The sequence below is a fragment of the Misgurnus anguillicaudatus genome, chromosome 16, assembly GCF_027580225.2.
Source record: "Misgurnus anguillicaudatus chromosome 16, ASM2758022v2, whole genome shotgun sequence".
NCBI classification, from domain to species: domain Eukaryota; kingdom Metazoa; phylum Chordata; class Actinopteri; order Cypriniformes; family Cobitidae; genus Misgurnus; species Misgurnus anguillicaudatus.
Window position 1 is genome coordinate 9442124 of NC_073352.2, and position 22887 is coordinate 9465010.

A 22887-nucleotide genomic window follows, 5' to 3' on the forward strand; every position below is an offset into this window, starting at 1 on the left:
CGGGGTCAAGCCAAAAAGGGCACAGAAGAAAGCAAAGTTGAGTTTGGATGAACAGTTTAAAGAACCTAGGAGAACCTCTTGATTTCAGATGAAAGAATGTAAAATGTATCAGCAAAAAAGCTGTGTTCTTATTCAGTGAAATCTCTCCCTCTCTTCTACATTAAAAATGCAAAAATTTTAATATATATTTTTAATATAAAAGCAGTCGTCTTAGCACTAGGTGGCGCTGCGATGAAACCTCAGTTCCTGACTGGCTTCACAACTACCAAGTTTAGCATTTCCCGGGTCTCGTCACTTTTTCCCCGATCCCTTACTTGTGATTATTTCCAGGTGTATGTAATTTATTTTGTCCCTATTTATTGTCCCTGTGTTTGCTGTTCTGTGCACGTTCGTCTTGTCGCATCCTGTTGGTTCCTGTGAGTATTTGGTGTAGTCTTAGTTATTACATGTTTTATGTTTTGAAAAGTTTATTGTTAGTTTTGTAGTTTTAGTGTCAGTTTAGTGTCGAGTTTCCCTTGTCTTGTTTTGCCCCCTCGTGGGTTTTGTTTTCCCTGTTTACCCTGTTGTTTAATAAATTCCTTTGTTATTTACGTCTGCATTTGGGTTTGTGTTTTGAGTGTTCAAAAACCCTGACAGTATTGCCCTATGGCAAGCAGCTGCATGTCCGTGTCTGTTTTAAAGATCGCTCTGAAAGGGATCTCTATGAAAAGTCTGTCACAAAAATTGAATTATCTCTGCTTTTTGCTCAAAATGTGGTGTTTTTGCAGAAACCTACCCATATTCAAAAGCTGATTACAAAAGAACTGCTGAAGGTAGAATGAAACGTTTTTTTTTTTTTTTTTTTTTGAAAGCAGAGGGTCTGTTCTTTCATTTGATATATGATGTATGTTAATATATTTAAAGAAGAACATTATCTGGAAGCCCTTAAACTTTTGTGAAAATCATGAAAAACACTGGCGCTGGCTGGCAACTTTTTTTAAAAACGCTGGCAGTGAAAGAGTTAAGAAGTGGAGGTTTTTGCCAAAACAGCTTAGATGCACTTAGAGGGTTTTGCAGCTAAAGACAGTCATTACCATAATACCAATTAAATTACTAAAGTGTCATTTGTGAAATTAAGCCATTTAATTTACCGACTAATAACCTTTTCATTGCAATTAAAGTGAAATTACTTAACCTACACATAAGAGCCTGAAAAAAATGTTCATTTACAAGAAAACATGTCAGATAGTGTTGGGCGATATGCCCCATTTTGAGATCGTCCTATCGTCAGCCTGTGAGATCGGCGATTCGCGATAGTATCGGGGGGCGGGGCAGTAGTTTACTCATTTTTTGTTAATTTTTTACTCATTATAACAAGTCCCTTGATTGGTGGACAAAAAAAGAACAAGAGCAACGCCGTAATGACCGCAACCTTCTTAAAACTGATGCCATTAATGTGAGCGCGTCATTAAAACCCTAACCATGATTACTTAACTGTAAAAACATGCATCTTACACACACACACACACACACACACACACACACGTGCGCGCACATACAAACAATTCAATGCAGTTGTTTAGTGCTGATGCAGAACGCTACACGTGTCAAGCAGTGGTGCCTTTTTAAACACATCGGTCCAGCGGAACGCAATCATATTTTAAACACAATCATATATTAAACACGAGGGACGTGTTGCTACAACTCATTGAAATGCATATCATAAACAGGATTAATACCTAGTGATCTGACTTCGGACAGAGCGCAACTCTCTGCACGTACGCGAGAGTGAGAGGCGCCAATATGCAGCGGGTTATATTTTAAACATAAAGTAAAGTTTGCCTCAGCTCGCATGAAACGCATTAAACTGAACAAATACATAAGGATTACAACTTTAGTTTATGTTTAGACTTTGGACAGATGCGAGAGCGTGTGCACGTGAGACAGAGAGAAGCGCAGCTGGATTTAGTGCTAGAAGGAGTCCAATAAGCGCACATTTTGTGCAGGTATGTGCAAGAAGGAATTCTCTCTTTACAAGCTCTCCGCGTAAAGTGAAGCCCACAAACCCTCATGTGAGGAAAAGCACGCAATGTGGATGTTAATGTAAAACTATGATGATGATAATAACCATTCACCAACTATCGTCATGACTATCGCCATGAAAGCCTGCCATTGGCGATATGTCTGAAGATCGTCGATACACGATACTATCGTCTATCGGCACAACCCTAATGTCAGACTCACTAAGAACTCCTCAAATACAATCTTATTTTAAAGTCTTATGGGTTTAGTCATAAAAAAGAAAAAGCAATCAATTTAATGAGCAACTCATTTAACACTAAAACTCACTTTCTGTTGAACACTAAAATCAGGGGTGCCAAATTCGGCTCATTCCACCCTCCCGAAGAGTTTGGTTCTAACACTGTAAAAAAATCTGTAGAAATACAGTAGTACTGGCAGCTGGTTGCCAGTAACTTACTGTATATTTTACATTTATGCTATTTACTGGCAACCGTTTGTTCAAAGATAAATGAACATGAAACATTTATATTTTAATGTAGGTTACTGGCAACCAGCTGCATAATTACAGCAATTATTTTACAGGGAAGCACTAAATTTAAAACCTGCCTGTACTTTAAAGTGAACTCTTACTGTGTGGTTAGCAGGTTTCGCTGTGTTGAATCTGAGCTCTGCATGAAGGTAGATCTCCAAGAGCCGGAGTTTGCAACCTGGCGCCAAGTTCCTAGTAACATTTCATGAAACACACTTATGTGAAAATAGCTCCCTGTATGTTTCGTGCATTAAAGTGAAAGCTCTTGCATACTGGCATTTCTCCTGAATGAGGCACCCAGATTGCACCGTTCCATTATCGCACAGCTCCAATTATGGCGCGTTTCGGTCTCCTCAATTACCCATAAGTCCACTCCCTAGTGCAGGGTGAGCAAGCAGAGAGCGGGAGGATGAAATCTCATGCATTTGCACTGAAAGAGAGGGATGAACGGCAGGAGATGTTCCTGGCCTAAGTATTGAGCGATGTCTGTCGGGAGGCGCTCTTTTAGCACCGAACATTTCAGACCATTAGCGCCGCTGGGAGAGGAGGAAATTAGAGGGTTGACGTCTAATATGCCCCTCTGTCTTCCTCCCATTGTCGCTGCTGTCATAGGGATAAGGAGCGTGGACTATATCAGCTTCTGTGTAATAACATTAAATAGGTGAATTAGATATTCAAGTTGTGTAAATTACTATTATTATTAACAACAACAATAACTATTAATAAATATGTACAAATATAGGTGGGTGTTACGAGAAAAACATCTCTGTCAAAAACAAACAACAACTCTTTGGTCACAGCAAAGGCTGAAAACTATGTGGAAAATTGGCTTACTATATATAGATGAAACTGCTTTTCGTCCTATTGTTTGAGGCTTGACCTTGCTATTGTTAAAGATCTGCCATTACAGCATGGGGCTCTTGTTCCAAGCAGACTGTATTTGGGTCAGACTGAATTATTATGGATAACTAAAAAAAAAACTATAAATATACCATATAGCTGCATTGTGGTATGATTCTGAGGTGACAAAGGGGACGAAAGCTGGAGCTTATATATTTAAATACTGTCAGTGATTCTTCTTGTTACCATGACGGAATGAAGTTTGCTAAAAAGCTTGCCTTGTCATGAACTCTCAAAATTCACATAATAAATAAAGTGCTGGCTAGTGGAGGGATTTGTTTAACCCTTGTGGGTTGTTCAGGTTCACTACCCTTTCGGGTTGTTTGTGGATGTTAAGAGCCACTAAATTAAATGGCTGTAAAAATGTATCAAATTAATTTCTTTTAGTGGATGTTAACATCCAAAAACAACCTAAATGGGTAGTAAATCTGCCCTCTGTATATTGTTGAGTTTTTGAAAATTTAAAAGCATTTTCTCAAAATATGTGTTAATATAAGTTTTGTCACCAAAAAATATGGTAGGGCCGACCCAGCCTACCTGAGAAAAGTTTTGGAAAAGATGACTATGGACTGAACCAAATCTATCGGAGGACAGGGAGTAACTTACTCACATGGTACAACCCATGCAGAGGCTACATGATGCAGTGTCAAAATGCTTAATGTGTGTACTGTTATTTAAGAGAAGATAGACTTACTAATGTGACAAATGTAAAAAACAAAAACCTCGACCAGCCCAAAAATTAAGCGGCCCACCGGGAATTCTCCTGGTTTTCCCAATTACCCACCCCAGCCCTGACTGACACAGAGAGGACATGCAAACTCCAAACAGAAAGGCCACCTGACTCAGCCAGGACCTTCTTGCTGTAAGGCAACTACTGTGCCACCCCAAGTTAATTTCAGCTTACAAAGTTTGGTAACGCTTTAGATTACAGCCCGGAAAGTACTGCGTAAGTACAGCGAATTTACAGCGTATGTTTCTGTAATTATAGTATACTTATGAAGTAGGTATGTGTAATTATAAGGGAACAATTTATAATATTTGGGGAATAAAGGGGTAACAACCAGGATATATGCAGTGAAGTACTGCGTAAGTACAGCAAATTTACAGCGTATGTTTCTGTAATTATAGTATACTTATGAAGTGCATACGTGTAATTATAAGGGAACAATTTATAATATTTGGGGAATAAAGGGGTAACAACCAGGATATATGCAGTAAAGTACTGCGTAAGTACAGCGAATTTACAGCGTAAGTTTCTGTAATTATAGTGTACTTATGAAGTACGTATGTGTAATTATAAGGGAACAATTTATAATATTTGGGGAACAAAGGGGTAACAACCAGGAAAAAATACAAATAATATATGCAGTAAGTATGTTATAACTAAGGGCTAATTATTTTAATACTACATGGCATTATGTAATATTACATATTATGCTAAAGACGTGGGAAATTGCAAATTATTTATACAGTAAGTAACCTCTGGCTAACGATTCAAATATTAGGCCTACGTGATATGGCGTAAGCTACTTGCAAAACAATTTTATGTTTGAGAGTAATTTAGCGAGAAAACACATTCACTGAATTGGCTCGATCACACTCCTCTCCACATATAGCTGGTGCGTGGTGATCACACTGGCGTCATCTGCTTTCACATGGATTCCACAAACTGCGCTGATTCAGAAGAGACCTCTGAGATGGTTGTAACGTACGCTGGGTCTTCATTCAATCATAGTCATACACCACATATATTTTTGACCACGGGGTACCATATTTTATCATTTCATGATGCATGATGATGGAGATTACTGAACAAGAAAACTTGAAATTCAGTTAAAGTGTAATGCTATTTATTAGTACGATACAATTTATTATTTTCAATAAAGGTGTAAGGGTGGATTCACTACAGTGTTTCAGTCTGTAGGAACGCCGAAATGACTGAGAAATGTTAAAACAGCAAGATATTATAAAACTGTTTATTTCTGGTCAATTATCACCCTTCTGCAACCTACTAATGACGGAAATAAGTGCAGTTATAATAGCAAGATATGTGGGAGAGCATTGCTAGAATATAAATATATTGAATTGCAATATGTAGCATTTAAGTATTAACACTAAATCAAAACTAAACAACAGATTTGTAAATGAAAAGGTTTAGTAACAGTACTGACTTAAAGTAACAATTGAAATGATTACACTATAAATGCATGAAATGGTACTTAATACAAACAATTAACTGTTTCCAATGTATGTGAGATATTACCTGATAAGATAGAGAACAGAGAAAGAAAGTTTAGAAGAAAGAGAATCACCATTAAGAACCGAAATCTTGGCCTAATGGCCTAAACCCAAGAACTCAGGTAAAGAAGAAAAGCAGAGGGCAGCAAGCAAAAGCCCAGAGCTCATGAAAACCAAGACCTTTATTCTCTATCCCTTGACCATGTGACTAAACCTAACATGATACATTTAAACTGACCAATCAGAAGACCAAACCTTTAACCCCCACTGTATTGAATAAACAGCTGTGACAATAGTCTGTGATCACTATCAGTAATGCAGATGGTAGAGTATGGAAATGGGGATTGTGACGAAGTTATAAATTCCTATATTTTTAATATTACAAAGGTTACTTACCTTAAGAAAAAGAGTACAGAAATTTTTTGGGTCATCAAGCAAACTTAAAAATAGGCAAGGCAACTATAGTGAAAGCAAAGCAAGCAAAAATATAACTATTTTCTGTAGTTACTGTGTAAATATACAATATTTTGTGTTGTTACAGTCTAAGTCAAACTTGTTACCCCCTTGTTTCATGTAGTTACATAGTAAATACGGCATCTGCGGGCTGTAAATTAAAGTGGCACTTGTTACCCCTTTGTTTCACGTAGTTACAGAGTAAGTACAGCATCTGCGGGCTGTAAATTAAAGTGGCACTTGTTAGGCCTTTGTTTCTTGTAGTTACAGAGTAAGTACAGCATCTGCGGGCTGTAAATTAAAGTGGCACTTGTTACCCCTTTGTTTCAGGTAGTTACAGAGTAAATACGACATCTGCGGGCTGTAAATTAAAGTGGCACTTGTTAGGCCTTTGTTTCAGGTAGTTACAGAGTAAATACGACATCTGCGGGCTGTAAATTAAAGTGGCACTTGTTACGCTTTTGTTTCAGGTAGTTACAGAGTAAGTAAGACATCTGCGGGCTGTAAATTAAAGTGGCACTTGTTACCCCTTTGTTTCAGGTAGTTACAGAGTAAATACGACATCTGCGGGCTGTAAATTAAAGTGGCACTTGTTACGCCTTGGTTTCAGGTAGTTACAGAGTAAGTACGGCAACTGCGGGCTGTAAATTAAAGTGGCACTTGTTACGCCTTTGTTTCAGGTAGTTACAGAGTAAGTACAACAACTGCGGGCTGTAAATTAAAGTGGCACTTGTTACGCCTTTGTTTCACGTAGTTACAGAGTAAGTAAGACAACTGCGGGCTGTAAATTAAAGTGGCACTTGTTACGCCTTTGTTTCACATAGTTACAGAGTAAGTACGACATCTGCGGGGCTGTAAATTAAAGTGGCACTTGTTACCCCCTTGTTCTGTGTAGTTATAGGGTAAATTAAATATTAGAGTACTGGTGTAGATAAACCTAATTTCAGCCAAAGTTATCAACAAAGAACTAAATTACAAATTTAAAAGCATAGTAGAAACACCTTAATTGAACCCAAAACAAGTTTATTTAAAACAAAAATATTTATCCAAACTGTAACATATTAAATACTAACAATTTTAAAAGAATAACAAGAAACTGTAAAAACAACTAACGATGAATGAACAATTTAACAAAAGAACATCAATTTAATTATTTGAAAATAATTAACCCCTAAATTTGTTTTTTATAGGCAACAGCTTGTTTGCTGCCTTCATTTTTTCAATTTTTGACTTCAGCTGGGGGCAGGATGAAAGAAATTTCAGCAAATCTTTTGCATATGACTGCAAGGTTGTCCCTGCAGTATAGGGAGGCACTGTGAAGTCCTCTCCATCTGATGCAATTGCCACCTGTAATCACACAAATAGAGAAATATTTAGATATTTAGCAGAATGTCAAAAAAGAAAAAACTTGTTACACTAGTACAATAATAGGAAATGAATGGCAAAATATGGAAAAAAATGTTTTTGTGAGTGTACAATTCACAAATCAGCCACGATAAGTACACAGCATGAATGAATGGGTGAAACTCTAAAGCATCAAGAGTGCAAGACAGACAGACAGACAGACAGACAGACAGACAGACAGACAGACAGGCAGGCAGACAGGCAGGCAGACACACACACACACACACAGGTACGGATGTTACCATAATGCAGAAATGAGTCAAAAGACTGAAATAAAATGTTTAATACAGATGGATTAAGCTGTGATAAAGCTTTGCTTTTTATTTTTATTACATTTTTATTTAACTTTAATAGGGCTGGGTAAAAATATCGATTCATCAATGCATTGCAATTATTTGTTTCTCAATTCAATATCGATTCATCAAATCCTATGAATCGATTCAGCCCCCCCGGCAAGTGGCAACACTCTAGTGAGAGCATTCAGGGTTGTACAAGACGCGCTTTATCAAAACAGAAAGATCAAAGATGGCAAACAGCAGCACTTCTTTCAAGCCTTCACCATCAACGTGATCAAACATTAGTAATACTACACACATTATTTAAAAATATACTCAGGTACTTAATTGCTTGTGTATTTACTTATTATTGAATCAATATCGAAGCAAGCAAATCAATATTGAATTGAATCGAAGCCTCAAGAATCGAAATGGAATCGAATTGTGAAATTCCTAACAATACCCAGCCCTAAACTTTAATATGTTAAGTGTTACAAAATGCTTTCTCTGTATTCAGGTTAGGAATGTAAACTTCAAATAAACAAAAATAAATAATTAGATAGATAGATAGATATATACCTCAGGGGTGGGCAACTCAATCCCTTGAGGTCCACTGTCCTGCACGGTTTAGCTCCATTACTAAGCAATCATTTAATCTGATTTATGATAAAACACATAATTTTCAAAGTAATCCTGAAGACTTTCAGTTGTGTGTTACTAGGGTTGGAGCAAAACTCTGCAGGACTGTAGCCCTCCAGGAGCAGGATTGGACACCCATGTTCTATCATAAAATGAACTATGTGAAACGCTGCAAGAAAACATCTTGTTAAAAATGCAAAAATGTAATTAACTTAAAGGAATAGTCTACTCATTTTCAACACTAAAACATGTCACCACCTCAACCAAGAACTGCTGAATCATCCCTCCACCATCCGTGCGCGCGCACGCAAGCGCTGGAGCGCGCCGCGACACCTCGACAGCACCCAGCCCAGCCCCATCCACTCAACGGCACCACCCAGAGACAAAGCCAGAAGTGACCAAACACATCAACGTTTTCCTATTTAAGACGAGTAGTTATACGAGCAAGTTTGGTGGTACAAAATAAAACGTAGCACTTTTCTAAGCGGATTTAAAAGAGGAACTACATTTTATGGCGTAATAGCACTTTTGGGAGTACTTCGACTTGGCGCAGTAACACCCTCCCTCTCCCATTATGAGAGTGAGAAGTGGAGCGGACTTTTCAGGCGAGTCAAAGTACTCCCAAAAGTGCTATTACGCCATAAAATATAGTTCCTCTTTTAAATCCGCTTTGAAAAGCGCTACGTTTTATTTTGTACCACCAAACTTGCTCGTCTTAAATAGGAAAACCGTTGATGTGTTTGGTCACTTCTAACATTATCTCTAAATGGTACCATTGAATGAATGGGGCTAAGCTAAATGTTATCGAAGTGTAGCAGCGCGCTCCAGCGCTTACGTGCACGCACACAGATGATAGAGGGATTGATCAACTCTTCTTAATTAAGGTAATAACATATTTTAATATTGAAAATGAGTAGACTATTCCTTTAACTTAATATATTTTTACATTTAAATATTGGAACAGCTTTTTAAACTCAAAATACTTAGATTGAGAAGGGGAAGTGTGTACAGGGGGCCCTGAGACCAGGAGGGCCTATTTGGCGCTTTTCCATTGCATAGTACCCCACGGTTTGGGTTGGTCAGCTTACTTTTGGGAGCTTTTCCACTGGTTGCAGTACGTAGTACCCAATACTTTTTTTAGTACCACCTCGGTTGGGGTTCCAAGAGAGCTGTGCTGATACCAAAACATGACGCGAAAACACTGTAGATCACTGATTTGTCTGAGAGAATCGTCACTGCCAGCGTCATCGCTATAATGTAAAAGATTAGCTTTACCTATGTGTTAGCTAGCTTACGCGGTCCTGAGCAAGCATGTTGTCATCTGTGCGTTGCTGTAAGTTTCCAAACTCCCTTTTAGCGATGAAAAACATCCACAGATTGAGAATCAGGAACCCCATACCAGTTTTTTTCCAGACTTGCAGTTCGTGGCGGCACATTCGAGTTGTACGTTCGCAAATGCAACTTAAATGAGGCTCAGTGGAGTGCCTCAACTGTCATGTGAGACAGAGGTAGTGATAAATGCAATGTGCAAACATGTATTTGTGGTGGCCAATTTTTATTTTGTGGCGAACTGAGAAATAAATTAATGTATGGGAATGTACAACGACACTCTCACTTGTATGATGTCACAGCAGTAGGCAGCGCAAATAAAACGACACACCTATAATCCCTCCCACTCTGAAATGTTACTAAACTCAATGGAAAAGCTAACCAAGCCAGAGTGAGGTGAGCTGACCCAAACCGTGGGGTACTATGCAATAGAAAAGCACCATAAAGGGCCCCAGGACCTGAAACGAGATTTCTACTGCCCCTAAAAACAATAGGGAAGCCTTTAACATAACACTGTAATTCAACACCAATACTATGTAGGCCTACAATTTACGAATATGATTATGCAGTTTAAATCAAGATATATCAAAAATGATCTGAAAAAAAAAACTAAAAATTAACACCTTCATTAAGGAGGATTTATTACAGGACTACAATAGTTAAAATTATTAAAAATAATTTAGTTTAGACCGCATTAGTTTTTACTAAGTGTAACTAATATTAACATTGTAATAGTAGTAAGTGGTCGCAGTTATACATGACAGCAAGCTGTGTAACAGTAACAGTACAATTACGATTACATATTTACTGATACATACCTCTGCAATGATATTTGTTAAGGCCAAGGTAGTTTTGTCAACCTTGTGCTTTTTTAAGGATTCAGGGATGCTCTTTGTTTTTCTGAATGTTGTCAGAATTTGCAGGTACCGGTGTGTAACCTGCTCCGGGGTTGTCACTAGACAGAGAGACATTTTCAGTCATTATTACAACTGTTATCAGCTCTTCGGCACAGTGTTGTTGTTTGATAACTGTATAACATTATGGAGTCCATACACATTGATATCACAGTGTTATCAATTAGTGTTTTATTTCCTACTAGGCATTTTTGCACTGACTCAGTGGATCCATACATGGACCTTTATAATCCTTTAGTAATTGGGTTAAGACCACAATTTGATTGAAAACCATGTAAATGCCATTAATAATCCCAATGACATCAATATGAACGCAATTTTATTCGGATTGTAAGTGGTGGTATAAACCTTGTGGGTCCCACTTTATATTGAGTGGCTTTGAGTTATATGTACTTACATTGAAATTAATAATTTTAAACAATGGACTTAGTGTACATACATGTTTTTACATTGTACATATATTAAAAATACCAGCATGTTTAATTAAATTATGTAATTACATTTGCAATTACACAGTTGACCCTTACATGCCTAGGGAATCCGTGACATGAGCCTGTTAGGTAATTGGAAAAGTATGCGGGTTTGTGTCAGCTGCGCACACCGGCCTTCCAAAATGTGTCCTGCCCAAGGGGCCGCCTCTGGGCAGACCTTCGGGTCCGGTGGGGCCTTATTGAGGCGTCCCCAGGCTCCCCCCCCCCCCAACGACACAAAGCCGTTATTTGTAAATTTGCCCATTATTGCATGGGGGGCCTTAACAACCCCCAAATGACACGGAGCCGTTATTCGTACATTTGCCCATTATTTGCATGGGGGGCCTTAACAACCCCCAAATGACACGGAGCCGTTATTCGTACATTTGCCCATTATTTGCATGGGGGGCCTTACCGACCCCCCCCCAAACGTACACAACCCTGTTTTTTCCTACATTTGCCCGTTATTTTCAAACTTTGTCGCACAATCTCGAAAGTTACCTCGTTGCGATCGAGGCAATGACCCCGACGCGGCAAAGCATCTGAAATCACAGAGAGTCCAGAGAAAAAAGTACACTTGAGTAGAGACTCGGGGCTGGTGTCTTTCGAAAGCTCTCTCTGGCCCGTTCAAAAAACGCCCCCACCCCCAAGTCTCTAGGACCTACCCTTATAACTTTCCACCACACCTGTCCCTAACCTTACCCGTATCACATCTCACTAGCAGCAAAAGTGTTTTACAATACATCAACAACACAATAAGTACATTGTACTTATTTTTCGATGTAGTACATAGTACTTAAAGCCACTTTTAATATAAAGTGGGACCACCTTTTGCTATCCATTTGTTAAAGGCGGAGTCCACAATGTTTGAAAAACGCTTTGGAAAAGGAGACGGGCCGACTACCAAAACACACTTATAGCCAATCAGCAGTAAGGAGCGTGTCTACTAACTGACATCCTTGCCGGGTTGCGTATGTGTGGGGCGGGTCTATCAACAGAAGGTCCAGATTCTATTGGGGTAGGGGCGTGTTTGTTTAGGTGATTTCAAATATCAACATTGGCTTTCAAATATCGTGGACTCCGCCTTTAAGAAAACATTAGCCATGTATACACTTGATCGTATTGCTTCCAAAAACGAGGATGTTCTGTGCATGTTCATTAATGACACAGTCATTAAGAGTCATGACAAGCAGGAAGCAGAAATGGCCTGTCTGAGATGTAACGGTGTTGCTAAACATGTTTAAAGATAAATAAAATAGTTTAAAGACTACTTTGTACCATCAGTGCAAGCTTCACACTCTAATTCAGAGACCTACTGCTGGATAAATTTAAGCAGTACGGCACAAAGAATTTGTTTTCACTTTCACCTATTTAGAGCCTGAAGTTATATTAATTTGAAGTTGATATTTCAAATTGAGAAAAAGTAGTAAAGTTAAGAGGATGTTTGTGCAGTGTATGCAAGTGCAAATATATATACAGATTTGATGCTTTTAAAGAATTAGTTCGATTAAAAAAAATAAATTGCTGATTATTTACTCATCCCGATGTCAAAAGATATCCATGTATTACTTTCTTAATTCAAAAAGAAATTAAGGTTTTTGAGGAAAACACTCTAAGGCTGCAGTCACACCAAAAGCGTTTATGGCAGTTGCAGGCGCCTTTTTTGAATGATATTCTATGGGCAGGGCGCGTTTGCGCGCTGTTTATGCACGCCGAGCGCCTTGCGTTTTTTTGCCGCCTGCCGCACACGCGTTTTTGAAGGAGCGCTGAAAGCGGAGAAGCGCCTGTCGTCATTCGCGTCTTCCATTGTCCAATCGAATCAGGGGAGAGGCGGGCCTTACGTTGTGGTGAGGGAAGTTTACAGTTGCTTTGAAGAACCGGAGTCCACTCGCTGACTCTCTCCTGCGTGTTTGTGCACCTCTCACCCTCAAACAAGGTCAGAGCAAGCGCCCTCTTTTTAAAGTTTCTGCTAATATGACAGTTAACAGCAAAAGAGCGTTCACGCTTCAATATTTGATTGACAAGACAGCTGACTCGGTGGTTGCTTAGCAATACGAAAAGCCGCGTCGCACTGCTCTTTTTAAAAAAAGGCAGTGCGTTGGGCCTTGCGTTTGCAAGCGTTTAAAGCGCTTTTGGTGTGACTGGCCCCTAACTCTCTACACGATCACAGTCGAGAAATAAGGGTCATATCCAGCGAAGCGATGTGTCATTTTCTAAAAAAAAAAAAAAAACAAAGGACCCAAGCAATCCAACTGGTTCAAAGCACGTTTAAAGGGTAATCGCTTTAGTGCCCGTTTACAAATCAGACAAATCACATAATCAAATATGTCATTTGACCTACTTTATAACGAGTCATTAATGTATTTTAACTTATATGTTTCATATAATAGTATATAACTGAAGTTATATATTGTGAATTTAAAAGTATAACAGTATAAGTAGCTTAAAAGGTAAATGATTCAGTACCAGCGGCAAACATCAGGAGGACTACCCTAGGTAAGGTGGTATCTTTATAAATAAACCACAGATTTGCGCTTCAGACAACTACATTCTCGACTGAAAAACTCCTTAAACTACATTTCATGACACAATATCAGTAGTATTTTTAAATTTTGCGGACTTTCTCATCTGCTATTGATGCAGGCAAACCTACTATGAAAAGCACTATAAAATAATGTATTACTTGATGGCAACAAACTGATTTTTCTTTTAGTTTTACATAATCTTGCACACAGCATCAGGATTTAACTGTAGGCCTTCATAGCAGCGGGATATAGCATTATAATATACATAAAGCTACCATGTAACCCTAAAACAGCTCACGTTAGCTACACGTTATCATGATAACAGATTTAGATCAGACATACTACTAGGGTCCTTATGTGGGACGCAATAACTGGGGGGGGGGGGGGGGCTCAATACTTCACCACACCACAGTACACAATAACTTAGATAGACAAATAACTTAAGACAGATGACGTGACGCGTGACCTTTCCAACATGATGACGCGTGCATGGCGCATCTCAGAGATGGTACACCATGGGCATTTGTGGTTAAAAAGTATATAATTGAATTTTTGGGTGAAAATAACCTATTGTTTCACTGGATAAGACCCTTATTTCTCGACTGGGATCATGTAGAGACTTTGAAGCTGCATTGAGACAGGCATTTGAACCTTCTTTGAACATTGGAATATTTGGTTGCCATTGAAGGATTGTGTTCCTCAAAAATGTCCTTAATTTCTTACTGAGAAAGAAAGACATGTACATCTTGGATGACATCGGGATGAGTAAATTATCAGCAAAGTGAACTAACCCTTTAAAACATTGTGGTACCCCGAGTATAGCATAAATGTGGAAACCCTAACACAATAAATCTATTTTTCCAAACCGCTTATTAGGGTGTTGCTGAAAAATACAAAGTGAGAAATTATGTCCAAAATTTGCAGAGTGCAGGTGAAGAAGTTGACAGGGTGTTAGCTAAGTAGCATTTTATAATTTCAACTTACTCCTTCTCCCAAATGTTCTTTCGTTGGGTTTTTTTTGTCTTCTTCTTCTTCTTCTTCTTCTTCTTCTTCTTCTTCTTCTTTTCTGCCTCAGAAGAAGATGTTGAAGAAGATGTGGAAGAGGAGGAAGTGGACAACGAAGATGATGAGGAGCTAATCCTTTTCTTTGTTGGTTTCTCTAAAAGAAAATAAATGTACTCTGCTTTAACCTCTTTTAAACTAATTCTTTACATGTATTTTTAAAAAAAATCAACTACCAATACAAAAGCATGTATGGGGAAACTTGAAATATAAATATTTTTAAAGCACATCATGTTTAAAAACAACAATCTAACTTACTGTAGCTGTGAGTAGGGGCAGGTGCAGTTGATGGAGCAGGGGCAGATGCAGCAGCAGCAGAATCCATCAACTGATTCAGCTCTGTTCTCAACTTATCTCTCTGGTCCATCAACACACTCTTCTCTTCCATCAGTTTTTTTAAGAGAACAGAGCCAGTAGGAGCAAGAGTACTTCCCTCATCAGATGCAACTGCTGGGGGGAGGAGGAATCAACTGGTTATAACAGCTCCTGTTAATGACCAGCTTTGACTAGCCTCCATCTTAATCTGTTTTTTTGTCACTTGGAAAATGTTTTTTTTTAAACTTTTGACCACAATTAGATATTGGCAGCAAATGTTTACCAAAGCTGACTTACATAGTGTACACGCACGCACGCACGCGCTCACACACACACACACACACACACACACGAAAAACAACAGCTGTGTCTGAAACCGTTCCCTTGTTCAATCATTCACTATTCCCTATATGGGGAATAACAATTGAGTCCACTATATGGGGAAGAAGCAAATGAAAATGAGTGAGCAATTTCGGACACTGACGTAAATATCATGTGTCAGAGAACTGTCACAGAGATTCATGTGGCTTTATTGATTGCGCCGTGAAATGGTAAAGTTTACTTTCTTACTGTTTTTCACATTTGTCATGTTTATTCTATTAGTTTATAATAAAGAGAGCAAAACAACTGCTTATAATATTTATTTACTGCTGTTTATTTAAAATATTTGTTTAATAAAAATGTGTATCAGATTTTAAATAAAAGATAACGCAATTATTTTACATCTGTTTATTTTCAATTTAGAAAATAACTGACAAAAAGAAGTAACAAGTGTATAGACCATTTCAAATGATGTAAACAACACTGGTCCAGAAACACTTCATGTTACAGTTTGTGACAGTTATTTTTTATTTCACATACCTTTAAGATGTTTGTTTAACTTCAGTTAATTCAGGTTTATATGTTCCGTTGGTTTATTTTATCCAATGTTTATCTAGTGTTAAAAAACTGAAACAGGAAGTGCTTGTTTACATCTTTTGAAATGGTCCATAAACCTAAATGTTTGGTGTTTACTGTCAGTATCCTTCAGCTGATTCAAGTTAGGCGTTCGTCTCCCGTTGCATCATGGGAAATATGAGTGAACGAAAGTACATCGAATGAGAGTACATTGTGGGTAAAAAGTAGTGAATGAATGTGGGGAATAAAGTTGTTCACTGGGGTTTCGGACACCACTACAAAATGGCCGACACCCGATATAGTGCATTATATAGTGGATAGGGAGCCGTTTCAGACACAGCTAACAACAATAATAATAATAATAACAATAAGTAGTGGCATTGCGTACTGTTCTTGGAAATACATGTAAATTAGCATCTTGTTTACCTTCTGTGGAGTATTCTGGATTGTCTTGTGCACTGTCCCCCATCGTAAATCTACTGAAAAGACTGAAACTGTTAAGTTAATCACTAACCAGTTGGCCTTATCTTACTGGAGTAAGCAACTTTACAGTTGCTGTCATGATAACTCAACCTAATTTAGGTAACGTTAATTGCATGTAACGTAGACAACATACAACGGCTAATTAGTAATTAAAATAATGTGGTACAACAAAAAATATAATATCATAAACACTACTGTATTATCTGCTGTTGCTAATGTAACCTCTTAACAACATTCGATATAGAAATGCTAAGGCTAACAAAATTTTACTCACCGATTGTCGTCAACCGGAATGGCCTCACGAACTGTTTCTGCTGCAATGACATGCCACAACTTGTCTATCTCACTTTTAAAAATGTATTATTTCAAAGTAAATTTTATAAAAAAAATTTTTTGCATCCAGCTAAATTAGAGCACATAAAAAATGAAAAGCGCAAGCAACGCACGTGTTACTCCGTGTAGAAAACGTCTTACCTGCTTTCAAAGCTTCGATGTCTGTGGGCCGGAGTACGGGGATCACGGACTCACCACGGTCTCCTGGAATCCTCACTTTGAGAAAATGCGTAATATCGCTTCCCTCATCATTGTTTTCCCAGACTGTTTCGCGCAAAATATGCAGACCTACCCCTCGAATCTGTGACTCACGCAGCAACGCAATTATATTTTTTGGCGTTTCCATGATCTCGTTCCAACTACTAATCATGTAATCAAATAATGTCCAGCAGGGGGCAACGATTTTACCTAAATGTTTAAATACCTTTAAACTATGTTTAAAAAGTTTTAAACTAGGTTGAAAAAGTTAAAAAAAAGTTTAAACCAAAAAATTAAATAATTGTAATGTATTGGAATAATACAGTTTCAATTGAAAAAAACTGTCTCTAGGTTAAAGCAGAAAGTGTTAACATCCAGTTAAATCTGAGTTTATTATTTGACCTTAAGTATTCAAAAGTAACTGCACTTTGACTAAAATCTATAAAACAGACCAAAGCAAATTATATTAACATGCCTTGTGCCTGTTTATTATTTCTATAAATTTACTAGTGTAACACTGTACTTTACTCATTTTGTATATGAATGCAATATTCACATACTTATAAACAACAAGTGTAGACATCACAATTCAAATGCCAGGATTCAAATGTCATGTTAAAGGTTTGTATGGTGTATGAAATTACACTCATAATTTCTGGTTTTTACACAACTTTACTGTAATTTGGCATTTTAAGTAAAAAACAACGTTATAAAAAATTAGTACAAGAAATAACACTAACCAAACATTTTAACTGGGGTGAGTACAGTTTTGTACAGTACATGTATAATGATTACAACCGAGAACACAGGGTGGCCATTACCATAACACCAAAAAGGAGGACACTTTGCGGTACTTACTGAGGCAAGAATAATTGCATAATACTCAGGTGTACTCGCAACTACAATACAATTTTTTCCATTCCTAGAAATATCTCACTTTGCAGGTAATGAGTCTATATATAAGTTTCACCTTTTAAATTGAATTACTGAAATAAATGAACAATATTCAAGTTTTGCAAAAATGTGTTTGCTCACAATATTTGTATTTATTCAAGACATTGTGATGTATGTTTAAAAAACTGACAACTGAGATGAACCTTGCAAAGTACACAGTGCCCTAAAACATAACATTTCTGGACTTCTATAATAAAAGAAATACATAAATAAACAAATAATGAATGCGAAAAGTAAATAAAATCAAATTTTTAATTCTTAACGCAGAAGTTCACCTTCTGCAGCAGCACAAGCGACAACAGCACTTTATATAAAATCCTGTTCTTTTGTCCATGCAGAATTAAATGATTCAAGATTAAATTAAGTGGCTTAAAGTCCAAACGAAAGGCCACCCTACAAAAACATCACACAAGGACGAACAACTGTCTTCTGGTTATGACCAGTCTTGTTTTGTCTCATTTCAATTTATAAACCTTTTTAATGTCATGAAGTAAGCGGCCAATGGGTCCATGTCTGTGATTCTTCCCAAGCCAATAGTTCCACTCAATCAGACAAAGATTTTTTTGTAATGAATGTTCAGTGAGGTTTCCCCTGTAGCGATATATATTTTCTTTATATGAGCGCCATGCACGCTCCATGTGCTGTGTGTGTGCGCCCGATTGTGGATGGACGAAGAAGCGTCTGTGATTCACCTGATAGTGAATGTAACCCTGCTGTTGCAAGGTATTGTATGCTCTCCAGCTATCACTGAGAATTTGACTCCCAGTTCTTACATACTTTTGTATAATGGGTAGCAGATGCCTTCTGGAACGGCTTTTGACCAACTTCAAAACTGGTCTTCGACGTGCAGCCCTCACCTCCAGCAATCCAAAGACCCATGTACGTTGTCGTCTCCAGGCTCTCCCAAATCGTCCACGGTTGTACTACAAATAGTCAAATAAAAATGAAACAGCCATGTTATTATTAATTAATGGAAGAAAATTATTTTTTAAATATTTTTATCCCGCTTGTCAACATCATCTGACATTCAGTGTTGTACCTTTCTTTTGTGGCAGAATTTACTTTCATCAATGACAACAAAAGAGTGTCTACCACCAATTCTCATCTTTTTTCTCTTCTTAAGTCGTTGAATGGCAGTAACGCAGCAGTGGCGAAGTGTATCATACACTTTAGTGATTGATGCACTGCTTCCAATAACCCCTTCCTCAATCATGTCCACATGTCTTTTTCTGAGACCTTGAGCAAAACTGACAATTCAAAATGAATACTGTTAATACATACGCATATAATGTATCTAGTGATTGTTGAATTAAAAATAATATTTAATGAATGTGCTGTGTCAGAGGGTTGTGAGACAAATTGAGCTAAAGTATACAATTCTCTAAAGGTAAAAATATAACTATTGTTTCACATAAAAATGCTAAAAATGCATTGAAGTCCATTCATAAAAATAAAATAAAAAAACGCTTACTTGTGCATAATCTTGAGCCAGGTTGACAGATCCATGTGTGAACCTTCAAAAACTGAACCCTTCTTTATGGTTCTTGAAATGTCCCCGTGGCAGCTTCTTCGACACCTCCTGTGGAAATCATTAAACAAAAATGTGAAAATAATATTAATAATAAAAACATACCATTTGATATTGCATACAACTTAGATAAACCTTAACAAGGATTCAAAGAGTTTATATTGTTTTATGTTTATATCATATTACACAAATAAGCTATCCTTGTATGAGCTGCATCTCTTTCGACAATAAGGTATGTATTCATGAAAAATCAACTCTATGGTGGTGAAAATCCACAATTTAAATTAAAAAGAATATTTAAATAAGTCCAAAATCATGATCTATACAGACAGTGCCACACAATGTTAAGACACATATGACAAATCTGAGCAATATTTGCCTGTGCACTAAGGAACTAAGTTTCCACTGACAGATACAAAATTTCCAACTCTCTGTTCCTAACACTGTTCTGTCTGACACGCGTGCATAAATAATATTTCTGTAAGCAATAAGGTACAAGAGGCTGTGCTGTATCGTGAAATAAGTAACGGCCGAAGGGGTTGCCGGCACAACGCGAAACACCCTTCAGCCGTTACGTATTCACGATACAGCACTTGGCTCAAGTACCTTATTGCTTTTATTAAACGGTTACCACACAATCTTAAAGTTAAAAAAATATTAGTGCAACTTTCATGAAGTTAAATCAATAAAAAACATTCCTTCCACTAGAAAAAATAGTCCCTGACTGTTAACAACAAAGTTCCAATGTGTAATATGCATGAAAGCTCAAATAAAAACAACAAACCGATACGTGTGGTTGCTAAGGGTGTTGCTAAGGGCGCAGTGATAAACAGAACTGTTGGGTGAAGCGTGTTTTATCGCGAATAAAGCACACCTATTGACCAATCAGAATCAAGGATTGGAACTAACCGTTTTATTATTATTTTTATAAAACGGCTAGTTCCAATCCTTGATTCTGATTGGTCAACAGGTGTGCTTTATTCACAATAAAACACTGCTATGACCGCTTTACCCAACGGTTCTATTTAATATCACTGCGCCCTTAGCAACACCCTTAGCAACAGATAAACATATAATGAGACAAAGTCTGAGAACAGTTTGTTGTTTTTATTTGAGCTTTCATGTTGTTGTTCGCGACAGGCACTATTTTTTCTAGCGGAAGGAATGCTTTTATTGATATAACTTCATGAAAGTTGCACTAATATTTTTTTTACTTTAATATTGTGTGGTAACCGTTTTATAAAAGCAATAAGGTACTCGAGGCAAGTGCTGTATCGTGAATAAGTAACGGCTGAAGGGGTTGCAGGCACTCCGCTTCGCGTTGTGCCTAACAACGCCCTTCAGCCGTTACTTATTCACGATACAGCACAGCCTCTCGTACCTTATTGCTTACTTATAGCCTAGCTGCTTATATATTGCCAGGGTTAGAGGAAAAATATACTCAGTGATATACTGCATACAAACATAACCGTTACTACAATGTTGTAAATACATATTTATTATTTGTGTGTATGTGTGTATGTTTCTCTCTCTAAATGGAATGAACAGGTTTGGTTATTCCAGTATGGACAGATCTTAATCCTGGGGGTTGATTTCTTGGTTTTGTGCAATCCAATCAAAATCTTCCACAGCATAATATTTTTACTATAGACACCTTGCTTCTAAACACTCATCTAATTAATAATTTTGGCTTTATCTGTAACCTTATGAAGGACAGATCATGATACGTCACCATACAATGACATTGTGTCAGAATTAGAAAAACTGATGTAGCATGCACACTGTTTATCTAAACTGTGGGCACTAATACATGAAAAGGGAAATCAATATTCCACAACTAAGCAAATCATGTACACATTTACTTATATACTTACCACCTATAACCAAGTCTTGTAGAGCCTGATTTTGCCATTTTCATGTGGTGCTTACAAGCAGGGCACTTCATCTTTGGTGCAAGTAGCCTTTTTTTCTGCAACCACTTAATCAGCTTTCTTCCTCCTTTCTCCATTTTGTGGACCAATTCTGCCATTAACCTGCCCATGGCTATAGAAGACAAAAATAATGCCTACATTTATTATTGTAATCATCAAATGTCATGTAGATCATTGCATAACTTTAAAATTGGCCATTTTCAAAATTGCACTAGGCCATCTCATTATGAATCACATTTTTGATGGGGAGTGTGACCAACAAAATAAAATTGTGCATGTTTGTTTACTTAAATTGATAATCATAATTTTTGCATGTTGAAACAACAAATTTAGGTTGTAGATAATAGCTATATATGTATAATATTATCGTCAAACAATATCAGATAATGTTACATTCGAATCAACTTTAAGGAAACTGGCTTACCTGGAAATGTGTTAACAACAAAAAGTAAATGCAGTCCTGGAACTAAAAACCCGAAAACAGAAGAAACACAAGCCTGTAACAAAAATCAACAAGATTAGATAGATTAGTGAACACAAGACTCATCATAATGGATGTTTAGGGTATGTAACGTTAATTTTGAAAAAGCTAACGGTAGCCGACTAGCAATGAAATAACGACCCCACCCTCCGTTCAAATCGCCATCCAAAGTCTTTTATGTTGTTCAAAACACATTAACACGCACAGATCAGATGTCAACATGTCATGTCTTATTCACCAGTAACAAAAACTTACAGTACAAAGTAAATAACATTCCCAAAATAACCAACATAAACAACTGGTTTACATCAGAATTAGTTAAAGCACACTTTCGGTAGTGTAGACGTAGTAACTAAGTTATATCGTTACACTAATCCGTAAACGAACACAAATTTCATAAACAAAACAATGTTTTATCAAAAAAGAATCTGAATCCATCTTAATACAAACTTATCGCGTTAAGTTACCTACCTTAGCAAAACAAACAATGCAACAAACCGCCTGACTCCACAAACTGGGCTGGCAATATTTGAAAAAAGCAAGAAAAGTGGGCAGATCCCAAGGATACAGGGGACGAACTGTGAGTGGTGAGATCGTAACAAGGGCGTGGTGATCTTGAACCTGCTTACGTCACGAGTCATTTTTTTGGACCCACAATCCAACAGAAAAATTCAACTGCAGTAGCCACCGTTCAACCTGAAGAGGGCAGCACTCAAACGTTACCCCATATATATGTAGTATTGAAACACTTTATATCCAAATGTAAAAAACTTAATAAAATCATTGAACAGCACTAATAAAGCATCATTCTTACAGAACATTAACTAAAATAAATTGGTTAGGGTTTAGTTACGCTTTAATATAGTGATTGCTAATAGGGTGTGTGAGGAGACTTTTAACCAGCATAAATAAAATGTTTCTGGATCAAATACCCTGCATTTAATGAAGAATCACGGACAAAACTTTGCAATTACACATCAGGGTACTCATTTAAATGTATTTCATGTACTTTTTATATGATTTTTTTA

The 22887-nt window shown here is 37.3% G+C and overlaps 1 protein-coding gene across 1 annotated transcript; it reads right to left on the reverse strand.

The window, feature by feature from the left end:
* Positions 1 to 16383: 16383 nt before the first annotated feature.
* Positions 16384 to 22229, reverse strand: LOC141350028 (uncharacterized). The gene is made up of 6 exons (XM_073854089.1): positions 21803 to 22229; positions 21322 to 21490; positions 19391 to 19498; positions 18959 to 19166; positions 16909 to 18842; positions 16384 to 16748 (listed from the first exon to the last, which is right to left on the reverse strand). Exons 2-5 carry the CDS (start codon positions 21486 to 21488, stop codon positions 18375 to 18377), a joined length of 951 nt encoding a protein of 316 aa, XP_073710190.1. The 5' UTR covers positions 21489 to 21490; positions 21803 to 22229; the 3' UTR covers positions 16384 to 16748; positions 16909 to 18374.
* Between the last annotated feature and the right edge of the window lie 658 nt (positions 22230 to 22887).

Bases quoted from the DNA above. Each gene is read 5' to 3' on its own strand.
- LOC141350028 (XM_073854089.1), bottom strand. From the start codon at position 21,488: ATGGGCAGGTTAATGGCAGAATTGGTCCACAAAATGGAGAAAGGAGGA. The intron at 19,499-21,321 runs GTAAGTATATAA...TGATTTCCACAG, and splicing joins ACAAGACTTGGTTATAGGTG to GAGGTGTCGAAGAAGCTGCC. The intron at 19,167-19,390 runs GTAAGCGTTTTT...TTGAATTGTCAG, and splicing joins TGGCTCAAGATTATGCACAA to TTTTGCTCAAGGTCTCAGAA.